The following is a 25,399-nucleotide window of genomic DNA, read 5'->3' as shown; positions in this document are numbered from 1 at the left end:
TAATTTGAAAGAAAGGTAGCTCTAACACTTTGCCTAGGCAAACAGAGTACACGCATGTGATGTATGAGACCCAACCAGACATTAAAATGTTAATGAAAAAAGGGCTGCACTAATAATATAAAATTATGGATTCTATCATGGTATTGAACAATTGCTGAAGGGAAAAAAAGACATGACATGAAGGAGAACTAAACCCTAAAAATGAATGTGGCTAAAAATGTCCTATTTTATATAGTGAACTTATTGCACGAGGCTAAAGTTTGAGCTTGTCAATAGCAGCAATGATCCAGGACTTCACACTTGTCACAGGGGGTCACCATCTTGGAAAGTGTCTGTGACACTCACATGCTCAGTGGGCTCTGATTGGCTGTTGAGAAGCTAAGCTTAGGGCTCGTCACTAATTATCCAGCAGAAAATGAGCTTCCCTGGCTGTAATATAAGCTGATGCTACAGGTTTGCTCATTATTAAATTCTGATGCTAATTGCACTGGTTTCTGTGCTGTCATGTAGTTGAATTATCGGTATTAATTACTAATCAGCCTTATATTGTGACATTTCTATTTTATGTGTACTGTATATTGTGAGTAGGGATGCACCGAATCCACTATTTGGGATTCGGCAGAATCCCCGAATCTTGGTGAAAGATTCGTCCGAATCCCCAAAACTAGGTGAAAGATTAGGGTGAATACCAAACCGAATCCTAATTTGCATATGCATCCTGAATCCTGAGCAGAATCCTGGATTCAGTGCATCCCTAATTGTGAGTGGGTCCCTAAGCTCAGTAAGTGACAGCAGCACAGAGCATGTGCAGTGAATCAGCAGAAAAGAAGATGGGGAGCTACTGGGGCATCTTTGGAGACACAGATCTTTACTGCTAAAGGGCTGTGGTTGCCTTGGGCTGATACAGAAGCACAAAACATAATGTACAACATTTCTAGCTACTTATTTAGTTTGGCTTTAGTTCTCCTTTAAGCTGTCCTCTTGGACCAGTTCCCCTTTGATTTCTCAAGTAAATGTACCTGATCCAACAGTGACCAGACTGACTCCAAGTCCACAACCCCAGGCAGATTAATTATGGATACCCTTTCTCCCCCAACATGCACAAAAGTTACCTGGACAGTCATATGCTCTTCTTTAAAGTCCCACACTTTGGACTTCAGGTTCTTCCAGTCGGATACCATGATGTGGAGTTTGGCTTCGGCCAGGACTAGCTGCTTCCTGCACCGTCCGTAGTTCATAAGCAGCTCGTGAAAGTCGTGTCTGTCCTGGTGAGCGATGCTCTCAAACTCCTCTGTGTAAGAAGCCACGTTCTCCAGCCATGAGCAGGGTTCAAATATTTTCAGCTGGTCCTTGGTAAAAGCAAGAGGGCGAGGCTGCTGGGGGATCTCGGGGTATAGCCGCTCGTTTGGTGTCAGAGGCTTGATAGTGGCAACATCTCTTTGTTGATCAAAACATTCCACGGGTAATTCTGGGTACCTAACCCGTGGCAGCTTGAGGACCTCATGGGTTTCCAGAAAATGCTGAGGATTCTCTGAGCCAAACTCCTTTGGTGTAAGGACCGCTGGCCGGATATCTTGTACATCTAGAATATTTTCTTTGGAAAGACCTGGGGTCCCTTGACTGCACCTACTGATATGCTTAGGTAGCTCAAGACATTCTTCAGCAGATATCTCACCATTGTCAACTCTACAAGTAGTAGCATCTTTCTCCTGCTGATTTCTTTCTTCTTCAGGCTCATCTTGGCCCTCTCTATGGCACACACTTAATTCCTTTAGCGTTTCTTCCAAACATGGATCTAAAGGCAAACTGTTGTCTCTACTTACATCCGACAATCCAGCTTCTTCATTCAGTTGGATTTCTGTAAAATTATCGATACTCTCCTCTTCTGTTATTTGAGGCTGTGCAGGTGGATTGGTATCTGTAACTCTACTGGCTGCAGCTTTTTCCCTCTCTGGGACTGGGGGGCTATCCAAATCCCTAATGGCTTGCAGCTTCTTCTTTTCCTTGAAAACAAAATAGGAAAAAAATGAATTGGCAAATCCATCTGTTATGGGTTTTCTCCAACACCATTGCTAAAGGGTAACCAAAACATTAAAAAATGCACTGGGCCTGCTGTAGCCCAAACCTCTGCAGCACAGCTGAACTATGATCAGGTTCTTCTTCCACTTCACTAGACCTGACTATTGGGGCACCACAAGGTTCAGTCCTCAGCCCCTTTCTCTTCTCCGTATGTATGTCTCTTGTCAAATTAATTTCATCTTATAATCTTCTGTAAGACAGATACAGTAGAAACCCCATTTTATATTTTTCAGGGGATCAGGAAAAATGATGTGAGTTCCGGGAAATGTAAAATTAGGGAAATGTGTTAAAGTAATTTTTTCTTTCTTCTCCCTCCTTTAGTTAACCTCAACCTCTACTCTCCCCCCCCCCTTTTCCATGCCCTCCCTACTCATCTTTATCTTCAACCAAGCTGATTTCTCCCCCTCTCCAGACTTCGCTTTTCTAAACCTAGGTACAGCTGAAATAAATAATAACAGTATCAAATAGAAAAGCTTGTCGACACTATAGCATTGATAAGTTACACTATGTATTATATCCATGGTTGATAGAGATGCAGCAAATTAAGTGTCACTTCCCATTTTAAACCTTTTCTTTACCCCCCTTTTATTATTTTTTTAAGTTCTTTTCCTTTTGCTCTGTCTAATCTCCCCCATTTTATTACCTCTTATGGTTATTCCCTATACTATTAAGCTCATGATCTAAACATATGTGTTAAATATTACTGCCAATATTGTAAAAGAAAAACAAATGACATAAGGCATAAACCAATGCATATGTATTTTATTATGAAAATATAATTTAAAGTATTGAAAGGATATAAGCACAGGAGTCCGTTTTACTTTGATAAACAATATTTACTGTGTTAAAGGGATACTGTCATGGGAAAAACATTTTTTTCAAAATGAATCAGTTAATAGTGCTGCTCCAGCAGAATTCTGCACTGAAATCCAAGGACCATTTCTCAAAAGAGCAAACAGATTTTTTTATATTCAATTTTGAAATCTGACATGGGGCTAGACATATTGTCAATTTCCCAGCTGCCCCAAGTCATGTGACTTGTGCTCTGATAAACTTCAATCACTCTTTACTGCTGTACTGCAAGTTGGAGTGATATCACCCCCCCCCAGCAGCCAAACAAAAGAACAATGGGAAGGTAACCAGATAACAGCTCCCTAACACAAGATAACAGCTGCCTGGTAGATCTAAGAACAACACTCAATAGTAAAACCCATGTCCCACTGAGACACATTCAGTTACATTGAGAAGGAAAAACAGCAGCCTGCCAGAAAGCATTTCTCTCCTAAAGTGCAGGCACAAGTCACATGATCAGGGGCAGCTGGGAAATTGACAAAATATCTAGCCCCATGTCAGATTTCAAAATTGAATATAAAAAAATCTGTTTGCTCTTTTGAGAAATGGATTTCAGTGCAGAATTCTGCTGGAGCGGCACTATTAACTGATGTGTTTTGAAAAAAACAAGTTTTCTGATGACAGGATCCCTTTAAAAGAGTTAAACATTGCAGTGATTAAGTGATTGGGGCAGACTAATTGGAATTGACCATTTACAGGCAGAACCATGGCAACATATACATCTGGTTAGTCACTTTTTACTGCTGTACTGCAAGTTGGAGTGATATCACCCCCCCCCCAGCAGCCTAACAACATAACAATGGGAAGGTAACCAGATAGCAGCTCCCTAACACAAGATAACAGCTGCCTGGTAGATCTAAGAACAACACTCAATAGTAAAATCCAGGTCCCACTGAGACACATTCAATTACATTGAGTAGGACAACAACAACCTGCCAGAAAGCAGTTCCATCCTAAAGTGCTGGCTCTTTCTGAAAGCACATGACCAGGCAAAATGACCTGAGATGCACCTACACACCAATATTACAACTAAATACACTTGTTGGTTCAGGAATTAAATTTTATATTGTAGAGTGAATTATTTGCAGCGTAAACAGTGTCATTTAGAAATAAAAAAGACACCATAAAAATCATGGCAGAATCTCTTTAATGTACAAAACAGCTGCTTCTCCATGTTAGCAAGGAGCAGGCACGTTGCTATATCTATATGTCCACTTCTCAGACAGGATAAAACTGTATAAATAGATAGCTGCTTGGCTGAATTACATGCAGTTAAATATAACCTGTAAGTGTAATTTACTTTCACTTTCTGTTAGCCCTGGGCGTTCCCTCTGTACAAACAGATATTTGCCCAATACGCAGCACCTTTCTAACTGAACTTGGTGAGAAGCCATGATGAAGTAATGTAACAACAATCTGTAAACAATGTATAATGTAGCAAAATGATAAGAGGCTGCCTCAGATCCACACACAGTAGTCTTTACAAGGGGGTGTAGATAGCAGTAATTGTGTCACATAATGGTGCCCCCCTCAGAGTAGCAGCTGATGGAAGAGAAAGCAGGATACTCCCAGTACTCAAATGCTAGGGGCCATTAGCCACCAATATTTAAATATAAAACTAAAGTCTGTTTTGCCTCAGGCCCCAGCACAGATAAGGGCAATGGCACACGGCGCCATTACTAAATGGAGTCTATGGCAGAGCAATAGCAAGGGTTTTGCCTCCTTAACTTCTGCCCTCCTAGCGTCAGCCCTGTAACCTCAGCACTGTAACCTCAGCCCTCAAACGTCAGCCCTCTAACGTCTGCCCTCTAACGTCTGCCCTCTAACGTCTGCCCTCTAACGTCTGCCCTCTAACGTCTGCCCTCTAACGTCTGCCCTCTAACGTCTGCCCTCTAACGTCTGCCCTCTAACGTCTGCCCTCTAACGTCTGCCCTCTAACGTCTGCCCTCTAACGTCTGCCCTCTAACGTCTGCCCTCTAACGTCTGTCCTCCTAATGTCTGCACACAGAGCTTAGAGAGCAGAGATTAGCGGTGCAGAGGTTAGAGAACAGAGGATAGGGAGTAGAGGTTAGGGGTGCAGAGGTTAGAGAGTAGAAATTAAGCTGCAGCAGTTAAGAGACTAGACTAGTTAAGGCACAAAATTTAGAAAGCGGAGGTTATGGTGCAGAGTTTTTTTTATAGAATTTTATTTAAGCATTTTAAACTTTTAGCAACAGTGGTGAAAAGAAAGGAAGGAGGAGAGTTAGAGAGGAGAGAGGAGGGAGTAATACACAGCATGTATATGTCCTGATACCATTACACATTTAGAGGGACCTCTGTATAAGAGGTTGGCCAGTGCTTCTAGTGAGCCCAGTATGTTATATTGACGATTTATAGTGGTATTGTCTAGTTGGGGGACTAGCCACCAGTGGGTCTATAACAGTTGGCTGGTCAAGATGTAAAGTTTCAAATTGGGGAGGGCCACAGTGCAGAGTTTAGAGAGCAAAGGTTACGACAAGGAGGTTAGACATTAAGGTGCAGAGATTACAGAGTAAAGGGTACGGTGGTGAGGTTAGAGAGTGGAGGTTAAGGTGCAGAGATCAGGGAGTAGAGGTTAAAGTGTAAAGATCGAGACAGTAAAGGTTAAGGTGCACAGGTAAGAGAGCAGATGTTAAGGTACAGAGGTTAGAGAGTAAAAGTGAAGGTGCAGAGGTTAGAGAGTAAAAGTTAAAGTGTAGAGGTTAGAGAGTAAAAGTTAAAGTGCAGAGGTTAAAGAGTATCGGTAAAAGTGTAAAGATCAGAAAGTAAAAGTTAAGGTGCAGAGGTTAAAGAGTAAAAGTTAAAGTGCAGAGGTTAGAGAGTAAAAGTTTAAGTGCAGAGGTTAAAGAGTATCGGTAAAAGTGTAAAGATCGGAAAGTAAAAGTTAAGGTGCAGAGGTTAGAGAGTAAAAGTTAAGTTGTAGAGGTTAGAGAGTAAAAGTTAAAGTGCAGAGATTAGAGAGTAAAAGTTAAAGTGCAGAGGTTAGAGAGTAAAAGTTATGGTGCAGAGGTTAAAGAGTAGAGGTTAAAGTGTAAAGATCAGAGAGTAAAAGTTAAATTGCAGAGGTTAGAGAGTAAAAGTTAAAGTGCAGAGGTTAGAGAGTAAAAGTTAAATTGCAGAGGTTAGAGAGTAAAAGTTAAATTGCAGAGGTTAGAGAGTAAAAGTTAAATTGCAGAGGTTAAAGAGTATCTGTAAAAGTGTAAAGATCAGAAAGTAAAAGTTAAGGTGCAGAGGTTAGAGAGTAAAAGTTAAATTGCAGAGGTTAAAGAGTATCGGTAAAAGTGTAAAGATCAGAAAGTAAAAGTTAAGGTGCAGAGGTTAGAGAGTAAAAGTTAAAGTGCAGATGTTAGAGAGTAAAAGTTAAAGTGCAGAGGTTAGAGAGTATCGGTAAAAGTGTAAAGATCAGAAAGTAAAAGTTAAGGTGCAGAGGTTAGAGAGTATCGGTAAAAGTGTAAAGATCAGAAAGTAAAAGTTAAGGTGCAGAGGTTAGAGAGTAAAAGTTAAGTTGTAGAGGTTAGAGAGTAAAAGTTAAAGTGCAGAGGTTAAAGAGTATCTGTAAAAGTGTAAAGATCAGAAAGTAAAAGTTAAGGTGCAGAGGTTAGAGAGTAAAAGTTAAATTGCAGAGGTTAGAGAGTAAAAGTTAAATTGCAGAGGTTAGAGTAGAAAACATAATTCTAAGCAACTTTCCAATATGTATTTATTTAACATTTTCAGTTATTTGTAAAAACACAAATGATATTGAAAGCAGTATTTGCTTAACTCCTACTTTTTAAAACAATGTTGCAAAAACTTTAGTTTCCCAGCAAAGTCAGGTCTGTTAATCAGCTGCCTTGTTTTACATTGTATCAACAGTCTGAACCAACAGTGCAGAGAATAGAAAGGGACAGACAAACACTGCTTTCAATAATAATACATATACAAATAACTTGAAAAAACATAAAAACGTTGCAATGAATGTAGATTGCATTGTTGCTTAGAATTATGTTTTCTGTTATAAGGCAAAATCTTTTTTGGGGTTGACATTCCCTTTAAGAGAGCACTGGCTATATAGGGTATCAGAAATCCTTAGACATTTTTTCTCACAATTAAAGGAAAACTATACCCCCAAACAATGTAGGTCTCTATAAAAAAAAGATATTGCATAAAACAGCTCATATGTAAAACCTGCTTCATGTAAATAAACCATTTTCATAATAATATACTTTTTTAGTAGTATGTGCCATTGGGTAATCATAAAAAGAAAATTGCCATTTTAAAAAATAAGGGCGGCCCTATGGGATCCTACAATTCACGGTGCACACAAACAAACCATACATGTTAGGTCACATGAGCCAATTAACAGACAGAGTTCTGTCTTTTGCTTCCACACTTCTTCCTGTTACAGTTAAGCTGGCCATAGACGCAAAGATCGGATCTTACGAATCGAGGATTCGTACAATTTTCGGACCGTGTGTGGAGAGTCCCGACATTTTACGTTGGCGGAGATCGGTCGTTTGGTTGATCGAACAGGTTAAAAGATTTCTGTCGGCTGCGGGTAATAACTCTGTGTGTATTGCCGATTGTACGATTTTCAGTGGGAGACTGTCACTAGCTTTGGTTGGACATAGATATCGTACGATTGCTGTCAGGGGCAGAACATCGGCTGATCTGTTCTTTTCTACTTTATTTGATCGGAATGGTTAGTGGCAGGTCGGGAGATGGGGAAGTCCGATCGTGCGTTGATTTGTACGATCGGATCTTTGCATCTGTGGCCAGCTCCAGTATTTCTGGTCAGGTGATCTCTTCCTGTTACAGTTAGAGCTGCAGTATTTCTGGTCAGGTGATCTCTTCCTGTTACAGTTAGAGCTGCAGTATTTCTGGTCAGGTGATCTCTTCCTGTTACAGTTAGAGCTGCAGTATTTCTGGTCAGGGGATCTCTTCCTGTTACAGTTAGAGCTGCAGTATTTCTGGTCAGGTGATCTCTTCCTGTTACAGTTAGAGCTGCAGTATTTCTGGTCAGGTGATCTCTTCCTGTTACAGTTAGAGCTGCAGTATTTCTGGTCAGGTGATCTCTTCCTGTTACAGTTAGAGCTGCAGTATTTCTGGTCAGGTGATCTCTTCCTGTTACAGTTAGAGCTGCAGTATTTCTGGTTAGGTGATCTCTTCCTGTTACAGTTAGAGCTGCAGTATTTTTGGTCAGGTGATCTCTTCCTGTTACAGTTAGAGCTGCAGTATTTCTGGTCAGGTGATCTCTTCCTGTTACAGTTAGAGCTGCAGTATTTCTGGTCAGGTGATCTCTTCCTGTTACAGTTAGAGCTGCAGTATTTCTGGTCAGGTGATCATTGAGGCAGCATACAAACTATCACAAAATGATGGTTCAAGGCAAGAGATGTAAAAGGACAATATTTACTTAAATATATATTCCAATTTGGTAAGATTCTTTCATATGCCACTTAATTTGAAATAAAATCTGTTGCTTAAATATTCATTTTGAGGGTATAGTTTTCCTTTAAGTAATATTTCTGATCTTGCATAAACCCCTAATAGATATGACAGGGGCATGTTTGCTAAGCAGCACATCTCTGTTGCTACAGCAACATCCCTCACATGATAAATGAGCAGACACTTTGTGCCGAAATAAGAATAAATAAAAGCCAGCAAATAGCCCGGTGCTGCCCAAGCCATTTAGGACAGAATGCATTATGGGGAAACTCTTCACTGTATTTCTCTATAAGCCGTTCCCATAGAAACGGTGTAAGTACCATCATTACTAGGCAATTTGGCTGCATGATTTCTGCTGCACCAGTATGCGAGATCTGGGTTTACAGATTCATCGTAGAAAATAAATATGAGGCTACCCAGGGTCACATATCCAGCCGCACAAAATAATAACTTTATCATCTCATTGTTCAAGGGTTTCGTTATCATTCTGGACAATTGGGCAAAGTGATACATTTGATATTAGCATTTTGCAGTGTAATATTTACACTGTTCATAGACGATGAGTTAAAGGCGTGCTTCACCTTGAACCTTGGAGAATTCTAAGCAACTTTTCTATTGGTCTTCATTACTTATTGTTTTTTAATGAGTTGCCTTTTTCTTCAGATTCTTTCCAGCTTTCAAATGGGGGTCACTGACCCCATCTAAAAAACAAATGCTCTGTAAGGAAACAAATGTATAGTTATTAGGGATGCACCGAATCCAGGATTCGGTTCTATATTCGGCCATTTTCAGCCGGATTCGGATTCGGCCAAATCCTTGTGCCTGGCCGAACCGAATGAAAATCCTTAAAATCATGTGACTTTTCATCACAAAACAAGGAAGTAAAAAAACTTTTAGCCGCACTCCCCCTCGCTGATTTTCATATGCAAATTAGGGTTTCGGATTTGGTTCGGTATTCAGCTGAATCTTTCGCAAAGGATTCGGGGGTTCGGCCAAATCCAAAATAGTGGATTCGGTGCATCCCTAATTGTTATTGCTGCTTTTTATTACTTGTCTTTCTATTCAGGCCTCTCCTATTCATATTCTAACCTCTTATTCAAATCAGTGCATGGTTTCTAGGGTCATTACATCCCTAGCAACCAGACTGCTGTAAAACCAGTGCATGGTTTCTAGGGTCATTACATCCCTAGCAACCAGACTGCTATGTAAAAATATCCAAGCCACTTATACCCTTAATGAGACTGCACTAGGCAAATCCATTATGGAAAAGGACCTTGGAGTCCTTGTAGATGATAAACTTGACTGTAGCAAGCAATGCCAGTCAGCAGCATCAAGGGCAAATAAGGTCTTGAGCTGTATTAAAAGGGGCAGAGAGTCACGGGAGGAGGGGGTCATTCTTCCACTGTATAGAGCACTTGTAAGGCCCCATCTAGAATATGCCGTACAGTTTTGGTCTCCATCACTCAAACAGGACATTATTGTATTAGAGAGGGGACAGAGAAGGGCAACTAAGCTGGTAAAGGGAAAATCTTAGCTATGAGGAAAGTCTGGCCAAATTGGGGATGTTCACGCTGGAGAAGAGGCGCTTAAGGGGTGATATGATGACTATGTATAAATATATAAGGGGATCATATAACAATCTCTCTAATGATTTATTTACCAGTAGGTCTTTCCAGCTGACACAAGGTCACCCATTCCGATTAGAAGAAAAGAGGTTCCGCCTAAATATTCGGAAGGGGTTTGTTACAGTGAGAGCTGTGAAGATGTGGAATTCTCTCCCTGAATCAGTTGTACAGGCTGATACATTAGATAGCTTTAAGAAGGGGTTGGATGGTGTTTAGCAAGTGAGGGAATACAGGGATATGGGAGATAGCTCATAGTCCAAGTTGATCCAGGGACTAGTCCGATTGCCATTTTGGAGTCAGGAAGGAATTTTTCCCCCTCTAAGGCAAATTGGAGAGGCTTCAGATGGGTTTTTTGCCTTCCTCTGGATCAACTGGCAGATAGGTAGTTAATAAACAAAAAAAAAAAAAAAAAAAGGTTGAACTCGATGGACATGTGTCTTTTTTCAACCTTACTTACTATGTTACTATGTATTACAAACTGGAGAGATGCTGAATAAAAAAACTCAAAAAAAACCACAAATAATAAAAAATTAAAACCAATTGCAAATTGACTCAGAATATAACTCTCTACATCATACTAAAAGATAATTTAAACGTGACAGCCAGACAATGTTCCCAATAGCAATTACATTTGAAAATAATGATAAACCCAGTGAGAACTTGGAATGAATGGATATCAGGAAGTTGCTTAGGATTTTTAGAATTTAGGCAGCTTTATTTTGGGTTTACTTCCCCAATAAAGGTGATATATTTGTGTATTGATGCACCGAAAACACTAATTTGGATTCATATGAAAAAGAAGAAAAACCGGCTCTAATCTTCTCTGGACAAATATGGACACATACATTAAAGCAAAACTAATTTAAGATTACTTTTAAATTTCACAGGTTAAATCCCTTGTAAATGAAAATAGTATGTTATTAAGTGAGACGCTTGGCAATTCTTACCAAGCGGAAAGGTTTGACCTGGGTGTCCAGACCCCAGGCCCTTCACTTGAATTGGTTAATGAACGGAAAACAGCCGAAGGGCTATAACTCACCGGATTAGCCAAATGGTCCGGGTGCCGTGCCCCGAACCCGTAGCTTAGGCAAATTCAATCTTCAAAATAATCTGTTGATACGAAACGCGTTAGGACGCTTACTTTTTAACTATATGGAATAAAGTTACAATTTTTATCCTCATGGCTATGGTCGCAGGAGTGCGTGCTGTTTTATTTTGAAGACTAATTTGGATTCGGCCAAACTCCCAGATCCTTTACAAAAGATTCGGCCGAATACCTGAATCCTAATTTACATATGCAAATTAGGGGTGGGAAGGGGAAAACTTTTTACTTCCTTGTTTTGTGACAAAAAGTCACGCAATTTCCCTCCTCACCCATAATTTGCATATGCAAATTAGGATTTGGATTCAGTTCGGATTCACGCTAGGCAGAAGGATGCAGCCGAATATGAATCCTGCTGAAAAAGGACAAATCCTGGCCGAATCCCGAATTCGGTGCATCCCTAATATTGTGTCATACCGCAACAAGTGAGCCTATTCTGGCATGTTTCTTTGTGCCTAATATATTTTATATTTTTTGCAGAGTAGATGAAAGGAGTTAAATGTACCAGGCAGAGGTCTTCAGCTGTTCGGGTGAGGAAGAGGTACATATCATATGAAGCAGAACTGTGTATTTGGGAGACATGTGATGCAGGCGTGTGCTCACTTTCACATGATTCTGATGAGACGCTGGATTCCAGTGCAGATTCATAACTTAATTACACTAACAATGTACTAAAGGCAGATATTCTGTGGGGTGTTCTGGGTAAAGGCCTCCCATTTAGAATTTAGAAATTGGAATTTAAAAGCACCAACTCGAATATAAATTCGAATGTGATTTTTATCCCACCTCGACCATTGAAACAGTTCTAATTCAAATATTCGACACCAAAAACTCACAAATTCGAATTTAAACGCACCAACTCGAATGTAAATTAGATTGTGAGTTAAAGCAAACCTAGACCATGGAAACAGTTTTAATTCGAATATTTTACAGCTAAAACTCACAAATTTGAATTTAAAGGCACCGACTGGAATGTAAATTTACATTCGAATTTAATAGCACCTACTCGAATGTAAATTCAAATGTGAGTTTTATCACACATTCCGACCATGGAAACAGTTCGAATTTGAATATTCGACACCTAAAACTTATCGAATGTAAATTAGAATGTGAGTTATATCACACATCGACCATGGAAACAGTTCTAATGCGAATATTCGACACCTTAAACTCACAAATTCGAATTTAATAGCACCAACTCGAATGTAAATTCGAATGTGAGTTATATCAAACCTCGACCATGGAAACAGTTCTAATTTCGAATATTCGACACCTTAAACTTATCGAATGTAAATTAGAATGTGAGTTATATCACACATCGACCATGGAAACAGTTCTAATTCGAATATTCAACACCTAAAACTCACAAATTCAAATTCGAATTTGAAGACCTCGACCATGGAAACAGTTTTAATTCGAATATTCGACACCTAAAACTCACAAACTCGAATTTAAAGGCACCAACTCGAATGTAAATTAGAATGTGAGTTATATCACACCTCACCATGGAAACAGTTCTAATTCTAATAATCGACACCTAAAACTCATCGAATGTAAATTAGAATGTGAGTTATATCACACCTGGACCATGGAAACAGTTCTAATTCTAATAATCGACACCTAAAACTCATCTATGTAAATTCGAATGTGAGTTTTATCACACCTCGACTGTGGAAATAGTTCTGATTCTAAATATTCGACGCCTAAAACCTGCCGAATTCCTGTACAAGTCAATGGCAGAGGTCCGTTGACCCATTTGAAGATGACATTCGAGGTTTTTTCGGACGAAAACTCTATCTGCGTTTCGATCGTATTCAATTCAAATACGAAACGAATTTTCGGATTGTTCCCATTTGATCAAACTTTAGACGTTCGAGTATAATTATATTTTATGTGAATTGTATTTCTAATAATGCACTTATTGTTTCTTATCATTGCAGTGACCCCTTCTTTGTTCTTACTAATTTATTGTTTTGCCCTCGAGGAGCGCCATACAAATGAATATACATACATACATACATACATACATACATATATACATACATACATATATACATACATACATACATACATACATACATACATACATACATACATACATACATACAACAGCCTGAGCTACAGGGTAAAAACATATTTGTCTTTTTGCAAATAACAAGGTTTTCTGGTAAGTCCAGATATTTTAAATATACAGTATTTGCACCTGAGGAACTCGGGGAGGCACATTTATCAAAGGTCAAATTTCGAATTCATGTGAGTTTTTAATAGCTCCCCTAAACTCCCATAAATTCGGAATACAACCAATTGTAATTCATGAAAAAAAATCACATTTTCTAAATAAACTAGGATGAATGTAATCGAACCGAAACTCCATTTGAGTTTTATTTTCTGAAAAAACGTCAGGAATGCTGCAAACAACTCAAAATTGATCCCCGGACCTCTCCCGATGACTTAAACAGCAATTCAGCAGGTATCAGGTGGCGAAAAGTCGAATTCTTGCTCTTAAAGGGCCAGCGTATGATAAATCTCTAATTGTTTTTAAAAACTCGAATTTGAATAACTCCCTAGTTGATTTTGACAGTTTTGACCATAAAGAAAAATTTGAAAATTAGAATTTTCAATTCGACCCTTGATAAAGCTGCCCCTTAGTGTTGTTAATAGCAGGGGAACAGAGGAGCTACACCTGGGTCTGCCACCAGTCGAACTCATCTATCTACATTATACTACATGGTGGAATGGGCCCAAGGGTAAATTTTGCACTGAGGAATATAACAGTCTATTTACACAATCAGGAACTCCCTTGCACATATTTACATACTCAGGGCCATGGCACACTAGGAGATAAGTCAGCTGTGATAAATATCTTCTTCTTAAGCCAACTAATCTCCTGGATATGATTTACCAACAGCAATAAATTCATCTTTCTTCAGGAGTTGTCCAGAATTTCCTCTTAAGCAACTAATCTCCAGGTGTGTCACCTTAATATGACTGCTCCCTTATTTAATGATACTTCATATGGTTAGGATGTGTTGGTATTCTACTCTCAGGGAAAAATCACCTCTGTAAATATTTTGCCACATTTCTTTATTGTGACTTAAAAGGTTCTGTCTGACTGTCCAAGAATTACCCAGTCTCCACTGAAACCCTGATATACTATAACTAGCATTTAACTGTCACCTACCCCTACACTTTAATGACTCACCGAGAGACTGCAACAGCTATGTAACACCAACCTACTTACTCTACCTCTACTATTATCCCACTGCTACTATAGGCACCATCTCTCCCTACTATACCTGCTATCCCACAGTCACACTCCCTTCCCAGAGACTATTATCCACTGTTACTATAGGCACCATCTCTCCTACTATAACTGCTATCCGCACAGGTCACACACTCCCTTCCCCAGAGGACTATTATCCCCTGTTAACTATAGGCAACCAATCTCTGCCCTACCTATACCTGCTATCCACAGTCCACACTCCCTTCCCAGAGACTATTATCCACTGTACTAAGCGCAAACCAATCTCTCCTACTATCCTGCTATCCCACAGTCACACTCCCTTCCCAGAAGACTATATCGCCACTGTGTTTATATGAGGCAACCATCTCGTCTTCTACTATATCCTGCTATCCTCACAGTCACAGCTCCCTGCCCAGAGACTTATTATCCACTGTTTACTATAGGCAACATTGTTCCGCTCCTATAGACTGGCTATCCCAGCGTCACGCACTCCCTCCCAGAGACTATTTCCACTGTTTACTATAGGCACGATCTGCTCCCTACTATTAATCCTGCTATCCATAGTCACAGCTCCTTCCTCAGAGACTATTATCCCTGTTACTATAGGCACATCTCTCTCTATATACCTGGCTATTCCACAGTCACACTCCTTCCAGGACTATTTCCATCTGTTACTAATAGGCACTATCTCTGCCTACTATAACCTGCTAGTCGCCACAGTCAACCGGCCTTCGCCAGAGACTATTATCCACTGTTAGTATAGGCACCATCTCTCCTATCTATAACCTGCTATCCACAGTCAACTGCCCTTCCCAGGACTATTATCCACTGTTACAATAGGCACCAATCTCTCCCTACTATATACTGCTATTTCCACAGTGCACACTCCTTCCAAGACCTGATTATCCGCTGTTAACTATAGACAGCATCCTCTCCTACTATAACTGCTGATCCACAGGTCACCTCGCGTTCCAGAAGACTATTATCCACTTGTTACTGGAATAGACACCATATCTCTCTACTATACTGCTATCTCCACAGTCACACTCCTTCCGCGAGACTATTATCCGACTGTTATCTATAGGCACCATGCTCTCCTACTATAGCCTGGCTTATCAGGGTCACACTCCTTCGCCAGCAGACTATTAATGCGCACTGTTACTATAGAACCATCTCTCCCTACTATAAGCTGCCTATTCACAGTCAGTCGACTCCTTCCCAGAGACTATTATCCCACTGTTATATAGGCACATCTCTCACTAGCTTATCCCTGCTATCACCAGTCACGACTGCCCTTCCAGAGGACTATTGATCCACTGTTACTGATAGGGCAGCATCTCTCCTCACTATACCTGCTTATCCCGCACAGTCAACTCCTTCCCAGAGATATTATGCCCATGTTAGCTAGATAGGCACCGATCTCTCCGGCTAGTATACACCTGCTATCGCCACAGTCACAGCTCCTTCCGGCAGAAGACTATTATCCACTTTGTTTAGCTATAGGCAACCATCTGCTCCCTACTATACCTGCTATCACAGTCACACTCGCTTCCCAGAGACTCATTATCCACTGTTACTATAGGCACATCTCTCCCTATTTAACGCTGCTATCCACAGTCACACTCCCTTCCAGAGACATATTCATGCCACTGTTCTATAGAACGCATCTCTCTACTATACTGCTATCAGCAGTGCACACTCGCTTCCTAGAGACTATTTATCCACTGTTTGTACTACTCAGACACCATCTCTCCTACTATAAGCCTGCTATCCACAGTCCACTACTCCCTTACCGAGAGGACTATTGAATCGCACTGTTACTATGGCACCATTCATAATCCTATATATCTGCTTAATGCCCCAGTCAACTACCTTCCCAGAGATATTTCCACTGGTTGCTAATAGACACTCTTATCTCTGCTCGCTACTAATAACCTGCTAATCCACCGTCACACTCACTTCCAGAGACTATTATCCATGTTTACTAATAGGCGACCATCTCCCTAACTATAACCTGCTATCTCACAGTCACACTCCCTTCCGCAGAGATTATTATCAGCCGTTACTATAGACACGGCATCTTCCCTACTATACCTGCTATCCCCAGGTCCATACTTCCCTTACCAGAGACTATTATCGCACTGTTACTATAGGACCGCATCTCTCCCTACTATACTGCTATCGCACGTCACCACTCCCTTCGCAGTAGACTATTAATCCATGTTACTATAGGCACGCATCTGCTCCCTACTATACCTGCTATGCTCAGCAGTCACACTCCCTTCCCAGAGACTATTATCGCACACTTTTACTATAGACACCATTCTCCTACTATACCTGCTATGCCAGTAGTCACATCGATTCCTTCCCAGAGTACTATTAATCACTGTTACTATTATGCAAACCATCTCTGCTACTTATAAGCTGCGTATCCCCACAGTCAGCATCCTTCCGGCAGAGACTATTAATCACGTGTTACTGATAGGCACCATCTCTCCCTAACTATACCTGCTATCGCCACAGTCACACCCTTCGCCAGAGTACTATTATCCACTTTACTAATATGGCAGCGCATCTCTCCTACTAATACCCTGCTATCCCCAGCAACTCCTTCGCCAGAGACTTTTATCCTTGTTACTATAGAGCACATCTCTCCTACTATACTGCTATCCACAGTCAGCACTCCTTCCCAGAGACTATTATTCACTGTTACTATAGACAGACGCATCTCTCCGTACTATACGCTGCGTATCGGCACGTCACACTCGCTTCCCAGAGACTAATTATGCCCTGTTACTATAGGCACCAATGCTCTCCTACTATAACTGCATGCTCAGCAGTCAGCATCTCCTTGCCAGAGACTATTATCGCACTGCGTTACTATAGTAACATCTCTGCCTTACTATACCTGCTATCTCACAGGTCACCTCTTCCCAGACGTATTATCACGCGTTACTATAAGAACGCATCTCTCCCTACTAATAGCGTGCTATCCCAACGTCACACTCCTTTCCGCGAGAGACCTATTTTCCACTGTTACTATATCGGCACCATCTCTCCCTACTATAGCATGCTAGTCCACAGTCACCGTCCTTCCCAGAGACTAGTTTCCACTGTTACTATGCAACCATCTCTCCTACTATCTGCTATAGCCACAGTCAGCACTCCCTTCCAGAGACTATTATCACTGTTTACTATAGACACGCCATCTCCGTCCCTACTAATACTGCTATCCCTACAAGTCACACCTACCCTTCCGAGAAGACTATTATCGCAGCTGTTACTATAGAGGCACAATCTCTCCCTATCTATCCGTGTCTATGCGGGTCACGTCACACTGCCGTTCCAGAGACTATTATGCACCGTTACTATAGGACACCATCTCTCCGCTACTATAGTGCTATCTCGCAAAGCAGTACAGCTCCGCTTCTGCCAGAGACTTATTAGTCACTGTTATATAGACACCAATCTCTCCTAATAGCTGCTATGCCCACGAGTCACACTCCCTTCCAGAGACTATTATCCACTGTTACTTGATGAGGTCACCATCTCTCCCTAGCTATACCCGCTATCCAAGGTCACACTCCTTCCAGAGCTAGCTATTATCCACTGTTACTCATAGGGCACGACATGCTCTCCTACTATACGCTGCCTATCCCACAGTCACACTCGCCTTTCCCAGAACTATTATCCACTGGTTACTATAGAAGCGCCCGGGCACATTGCTGCCCTTACTATAACCTGGTATCGCCACGCAGTCGAGCACTGGCCCTTGCCACGACTATTATCCACTGTTACTAAGTAGGCACCATCTGCTCCTTACTATACTGCTATCCCACAGTCAGCACTGCCCTTTCCCAGAGACTAATTATCCGTGTTACTGAATAGCACATCTCTCCCACTATAACGCTGCTATCCCACAGTCCAGACCTCCCTTCGCCAAGGAGACTATTTATCCACTGTTACTATAAGACATCGTCTGCTCCCTATATACTGGCTATCCAGCGAGTCCACAACTCTCGTTCCAGAGACTATTATCCACTGTTACTATAGGCGCAAACCATCTCTCCCTACTTGATACGCATGGCTATCCCACACAGTCTACACATCCCTTCGCAGAGACTATATCAACTGTTACTATATGACACCAATTGCCCTACTATCCGTGCTATCCACAGTCAGCACTCCTTCCAGAGATCTATTATCACTGTTACTATAGGCACGCATCTCTCCCCTATGATAACCTGTATCTGGCACAGTCCAGCACTCCCTTCCCAGAGACTATTATCCAGCCGTTTACTATATGACACCATCTCTTCCTACTATACCTGCTATTCTAGCAGTCCACACTCCGCTTCCCAGGAGACTATTATGCCCTGTAGCTAATAGACACGCGATCTCTCCTAACTATAGGCCTGCTATCCCAAGTCAACTCCCGATTCCCAGAGACTAATTTCCACTGTTACTATAGGTACGGCGGCATCTCTCCCCTACCGTATAACCTGCTATCCACAGTCACACTCGCCTTACCCAGAGCCTTATTATCCACTGTTACTAATAGTCACGCATTCTCCTACTATAACCCTGCCTATCATAGTCATATCCACTCGACCTTCCAGGGACTATTATGCCTGTTACTATAAGACACCATCTCTCCTACTATACTGCTTATCCACAGTCACAACTCCGTTCCAGAGACTATTATCCACTGTTACTTAAGGCACCATCTCTCCCTACTATACCGCGGCTATCCACAAGTCACACTGCCCTTCCCAGAGACTATTTCACTGTTACTATAGAGGCACCTCTCTCGCCCTACTATAGCGCTGCTTATCCGCGCACAGTCACACTCCTTGCCCAGAGACTATTTCCACTGTTATGATAGACAGACCATCTCTCCGCTAAACTATAACTCTGCTACTCCACAGTCACACTCCCTTCCCGAGACTATTATGCGCATATGTTACTAATAGACACCATTCTCTCCCTACTATACTGCTATCCGCACACGTCAACTGCCTGATCCAGAGACTATTATCGCCAACTGGTTACTATAGGCACCATCTTATCCTACTATGAAGATGTGGCTTCCCACGTCACAAACTCCTTCCCACGAGACTATTATGTCCACTGTTACTAAGCCCGTCATCTATCTTCGCTGAGCTATACCTGCTATTCGCCAGCAGTCACACTCCCTTCGCAGAGACTATTATCCACTGTTTAGCTGAATAAGGGCACATCTCTCCTACTATACTGCTTATCTCCAGTCCCATCACTTCCAGAAGACTATTATCCACCGTTACTATAGACACCTATCCTCTCCCTACTATACGCCACTGCTATCCCACAGTCACACTCCCTTCCCAGAGACTATATCCACTGTTACTATAGACACCATCTCTCCCTACTATACCTGCTATCCACAGTCACACTCCCTTCCCAGAGACTATTATCCACTGTTACTATAGACACCATCTCTCCCTACTATACCTGCTATCCCACAGTCACACTCCCTTCCCAAAGACTATTATCCACTCGTACTATAGACACCATCTCTCCCTACTATACCTGCTATCCCACAGTCACACTCCCTTCCCAGAGACTATTATCCACTGTTACTATATGACCATCTCTCCCTACTATACCTGCTATCCCACAGTCACACTCCCTTCCAGAGACTATTATCCACTGTTACTATAGACACCATCTCTCCCTACTATACCTGCTATCCCCACAGTCACACTCCCTTCCCAGAGACTATATCCACTGTTACTATAGGCACCATCTCTCCCTACTATACCTGCTATCCCACAGTCACACTCCCTTCCCAGAGACTATTATCCACTGTTACTATAGGCACCATCTCTCCCTACTATACCTGCTATCCACCAGTCAAACTCCCTTCGCCAGAGACTTATTATCCACTGTTACTATAGGACAGCATGCTCTCCCTACTATACCTGCTATCAGCACAGTCAGCACTCGCCTTCCAAGAGACTTATTAGTCACGTGTGTTACTCTATAGGACACCATCGTCTCCCTACTTATAAGCTGCTATCCGCACAGTGTCCACACTCCCGTTCCTGAGACTATTAATCCACTGTTAACTATAGGCACCACTCTCTCCCGGTAGCTACTACTGCTCTCTCAACAGTCACTGCCCTTCCAGAGACTGTTCTCCACGTTTTATCGTATAGAACACCAGATCTCTCCTACTGATATCTGCTATTGCAAGTCACCTCCTTCCAGAGACTATTATCCACCGTTACCTATAGCGAACCATCTCTCCGCTACTTATAGGCACCGTGCTATCCGCACAGTCACACCCCTTTCCGCAGAGACTATTAATCTCACGTGTTATATAACGGCGCCATCTCTCCTACATACGTGCTATCCACAGTCACACTCCGCTTCCGCAGAGACTATTATCCAGTGTGTACTATGAGGCCAAACATGCTCTCGCCCGTACTATACTGCTATCCACAGTCATCACTCAAACGCTTCCAGAGACTATTATCCACTGTTACTATAGAACAGCCATCTTCCCACTACTTACTGCTATCGGCCACAGTGCACACTCGCCTTCCAGATGACTGTTATCCACTGCTTACTATAGGCACCATGCTGGCTCCGCTGTACTGTGATACCTGCTATCATGGTCACATCTCCCTTCCCAGAGACTATTATCACACGTTACTATAGACACCTATCTCTCCTACTATACCTGCTTATCTGCAGAGCACACTCCGCTTTCCCAGAGACTATTATCCCCCCCAACCTGGTTTTTTACTAGATAGAGCCACCATCTCTCCCTACTATAGTAGCTGCTATCCCACAGTCGCACTCCCTTCCCAGAGACTATTCTGCCACTGTTACTATAGGCACATCTTCCCTACTATACCTGCCTATCTCACAGTCACACTCCCTTCCCAGAGGACTATATCCACTGTTACTATAGACACCATCTCTCCCTACTATACCTGCTATCCCACAGTCACACTCCCTTCCCAGAGACTATTTATCCACTGTTACTATAGGCACCATCTCTCCCTACTATACCTGCTATCCCACAGTCACACTTCCCTCCAGAGACTATTATCCACTGTTACTATAGGCACCATCTCTCCCACTATACCTGCTATCCCACAGTCACACTCCCTTCCCAGAGACTATTATCCACTGTTACTATAGACACCATCTCTCCCTACTATACCTGCTATCCCACAGTCACACTCCTTCCCAGAGGGACTATTATCCACTGTTACTATAGGCACCATCTCTCCCTACTATACCTGCTATCCCACAGTCACACTCCCTTCCCAGAGACTATTATCCACTGTTACTATAGGCACCATCTCTCCCTACTATACCTGCTATCCCACAGTCACACTCCCTTCCCAGAGACTATTATCCACTGTTACTATAGACACCATCTCTCCCTACTATACCTGTTATCCCACAGTCACACTCCCTTCCCAGAGACTATTATCCACTGTTACTATAGACACAATGATTTATACTGCTGAGGGCCCAGTACAGATAAATACGAGGTATAATTACAGTGGGAGACAGTGAGGAATGAGAGATGACCTCAGTGAGTGACAATATGATGAGGAATAAGTGAATAAGAGGCAGAAGACTTGGTACATTCCAGTTCCCCGGACACTAGGGGTGAATATGACACAAATAACAGAGCTGTACCAGTAAAAAGCAGAGTTACATGTCCCGCTTATATAAATACACCAGACGCCGGTCCCACTCTCCCCTCACCTTGTCATGTCTCCCCTTGCTCTTCGCCTTCCGGGGTCTCACTGCCTCAGCCATGTTGGCCGGTGGGTTTCAGTGCGCGCCCCCGGTGGGTTTCAGTGCGCGCCCCCGCTGTGCCGCTGGAGTGAGACTGAACGACTTCCCGTGACACAATCCGTAAACACGGACATAATCCTTAGTATTGGGGGGGGGGCTGTGTGTCAGGCACGGTCATGTGATTCGGTAATCCGACCAATCAGACGGGAAGGTAGTGACGGCTGTCAAAGTACAGCTGCTGAGATGGGACAAAACAAACGGAAGGCGCAGCGGTGACGTCATTGAGCAGCGAGACTAGTATTGGCCGCTGGTGGGCGTTCAGAAGGAGCGCGGATTCAGTATGGCGGAGCCCTTATGAGTCACTGAAAGAATTTATAAGGAACTTTGTCTGGTATTTTGGGTCTTATCCAGAACAGTTTGATGTATGACACGGAGAGTGACCCCACTGGGAAGCCGTGACTCCAAAGTATTTGCTAGGGCTGGCATATTTTAAGCATAAGGGAACTGATGACTCCTATAATAAAGCTCAGAGCAGGTATGCACTGAGAATCAAAACACGTCCTGGCATTTCAGGTACAAAGAAGCCTAAACAGCCCCCCACAAGCCCAATAAATAGTGACAGTCTGTGGCATCTTACAGCAGCCCCTCTGGTATTTGCCACCAGGACTGCCATCAGAAATCGCATTGCCCCGTACGACAAAATTTCCTGGGCTGCACCCACCGCAAGCCCCACCTACAGGTCTGCCCCTCACCACACAGTAAAAAAAAAAAATATTGGTGGTCAGGGCCCCCCATAAAAAAAGATTTGTGGTTAGGGCCCCCCATTAAAAAATATTGGTGGCTAGGATCCCACATGAGAAAAAAATAATTGGTGGCCGAGCCCCCCCCCCCCCACATTATGAGAAAATTGGTGGCCAGGGCCCCTTAAACGTCCATGCCTTCCCGAAGTCAGCAGCTCTCAGAAAGATGGGGGGCCGGGCCCGGCTAATCAAGTAAGTGTGGCATGGCTGGGGGCCCCCTTACCCTCGGCCCCCTACAACTCTCCCCCCTGTCCCCCCCTGATGGCTGCCCTGTTTGCCACAACCCACAGATTGCCAGTCCGGCCCTGACTCGGAGCTATAATTATGCTGGGTATGTAGAAATGTGGCTGCCGCCTCTCTCCTCTAATACTCGTATTTTATAACCATCCTGAATGCCACCTTTTGTGGAAAAAAATACCGGCCTTCCTATATGTTTATCCTTTTCCCTTTTAATTGCCTGCCAGGCTGATGAAATACCGGCCAGTGGCAACCCTAGTCCCGACATTTCAAGCACTGAAAGATGGACAAATTGCTCTGCTGTGCATAGTGTGGCAACATTTTTGACCACTCCCATTGTATGATCACATCCCCTAATTACCATGTCCATTTTACAAAATTTGGCACATTTCTGGCTGCGTGTGAACTCCGGGGCATGAATCTGCACGGAGAGGTGAGTAAAAAATTAGGGGCATTTGCCCAGGGGGCAGGTAGGCTGGGGGGAGGAGGGAGGGTTTTTTTATTACGGGTTGAATTCTCTTTTAAGAGTGACAGGAGACTGGGGTACAGAGCCTACGCAAGTCAGTCCCATTGCATGCTGGGTACTGTTGTCTTACCATTAAACTTGGCAGTCTGCAAATTGTTAAACAAAAACTACATTACCCAACATGCACTGGGAGACGCAGGCCCATTAGGGCTAGAAAAAACTTTGGCAGGTTTCCAAAGTAAAAATCAGCTAAAGGCCCAAAAAGTAACCCAAATCTGTACCTTGGCTAGTTTGTACTTTCAAAACCCGCCTGGGCTTTAAATTAATAGCCCAATTTGTCTGGAAACCTGGCAATCCTAGATTAGGGGTTAATGGGTCCGGGTTGGGCACATGTCCTTCCAACTGGACCCGCGCAGGACTCTACCACAAGGCCTTGGAGCCAGGAGCTGTGGACTAAGGAGGAAGTGGTCGAGCTGGGAGTTTCACAGCAAAAACAAATTCCCAGAAAAATTAGGCAAAAATCACAGTCACCAGCTGACATGAGTCATATGAGGCAACAATTCAGCATAAAACAGGAAACCAAAAGAGAAAATAGAGCCCCGTTACTGAGCCAAATGAGATCTACACTCAGCACTGGAGTTCATGGTGAATTTATATATCATGGAGTATTGATCCATTCTGCTGTCTGCAGAACTTAATAAATACCGGTATGAGACCTGTTATCCAGAATGATCGGGACCTGGGGTTTTCCGGGTAATGGATCTTTCTATTTGGATCTTCATACCTTAAGTCTACTAGAAAATCATTAAAACATTAAATAAACCCGACAGGCTGGTTTTGCTTCCAATAAGGATTAATCATTGGGATAAAGTGGAGTCTACAGGAGACAGCCTCTTATCTGTAATTCTGAGTTTTCTGGGTAACAGGTTTCCAGATAATGGATCCCATACCTGTATTTGCATTTTTGCCATTACATATTAGCACTATAGCGGCTTTTTGTACTGGGCGGGTAACTAGATTGGAGTTGAATACTGATTTGATGTTCTCAAGGCTATAGTTTAATGTTATAATAACAGTTAAGTATTATTGAATGTATAATAATCTAAGACTTGGACGGCTGAACAAATACAGTATCACAAAAAAAGGACTTGAACCTACAATGTCAGAACTTTTCTTCCTTTTACTGTCCTATCTCAATGGCAGAGGCAGATAATATAAAGGCATAAAATGTAAAATAAAGATCGATACATATTTATAGTAACATTTAAATACAATGATTATGGAATACAGAGAAGGGCATGATCCTTACTGTACTGCATGTTTGTTGCATTATCTATTTTGACCACCAGATGGCAGTAATATGAAAAACGTGGCTGAATATATAATCTGACATGTAGGGGCTTATTTATCAAAATCCGTATTTAAAATGAAAAAAAATCTGACCAAACTAGAATCCATGATTGGACCTTATTTATTGTTACAAAAGCACAATTTAATTGGATCGGGGACAAACATGAGAAAATCTAGCAAATCTTTTTTTTTTTTAGTTTTTTCCTGAATTGCTCAATTTCTTTTGGGGTAATTACAGACCGCAGAAACTCCAAATAGGACCGGGACTTCTCCTATTGACTTATATACAACCTCGGCAAGGTTGAGTTTTTTGTTTCATTAAAAATTTGGATTTTATACAAAAAAAACCCCTCAATTTTAAATTTTTTGGTATTTAAAATAAAAGGAAAAATCTGACCAAAC

The 25,399-nt window shown here is 42.2% G+C and overlaps 1 protein-coding gene across 1 annotated transcript in view; it reads right to left on the bottom strand.

Moving 5' to 3' along the window:
* epg5.L (ectopic P-granules autophagy protein 5 homolog L homeolog) overlaps positions 1-22,347 on the bottom strand; it is a 94,358-nt gene extending 72,011 nt beyond the window's left edge. Inside the window, exons 1-2 of the mRNA XM_041570273.1 lie at positions 22,112-22,347; positions 1,113-2,003 (exon numbers count right to left, since the gene is read on the bottom strand). Of these exons, the coding sequence (XP_041426207.1) occupies positions 1,113-2,003; positions 22,112-22,165 (945 nt within the window). The 5' untranslated portion in view covers positions 22,166-22,347. The remainder of the gene's footprint in view (positions 1-1,112; positions 2,004-22,111) is intronic.
* Between the last annotated feature and the right edge of the window lie 3,052 nt (positions 22,348-25,399).

This window comes from Xenopus laevis, chromosome 1L, assembly GCF_017654675.1.
Source record: "Xenopus laevis strain J_2021 chromosome 1L, Xenopus_laevis_v10.1, whole genome shotgun sequence".
Lineage (NCBI taxonomy): Eukaryota > Metazoa > Chordata > Amphibia > Anura > Pipidae > Xenopus > Xenopus laevis.
The sequence above is the reverse complement of the archived record's forward strand: the minus strand, read 5'-3'. Positions and strand labels throughout refer to the sequence as shown.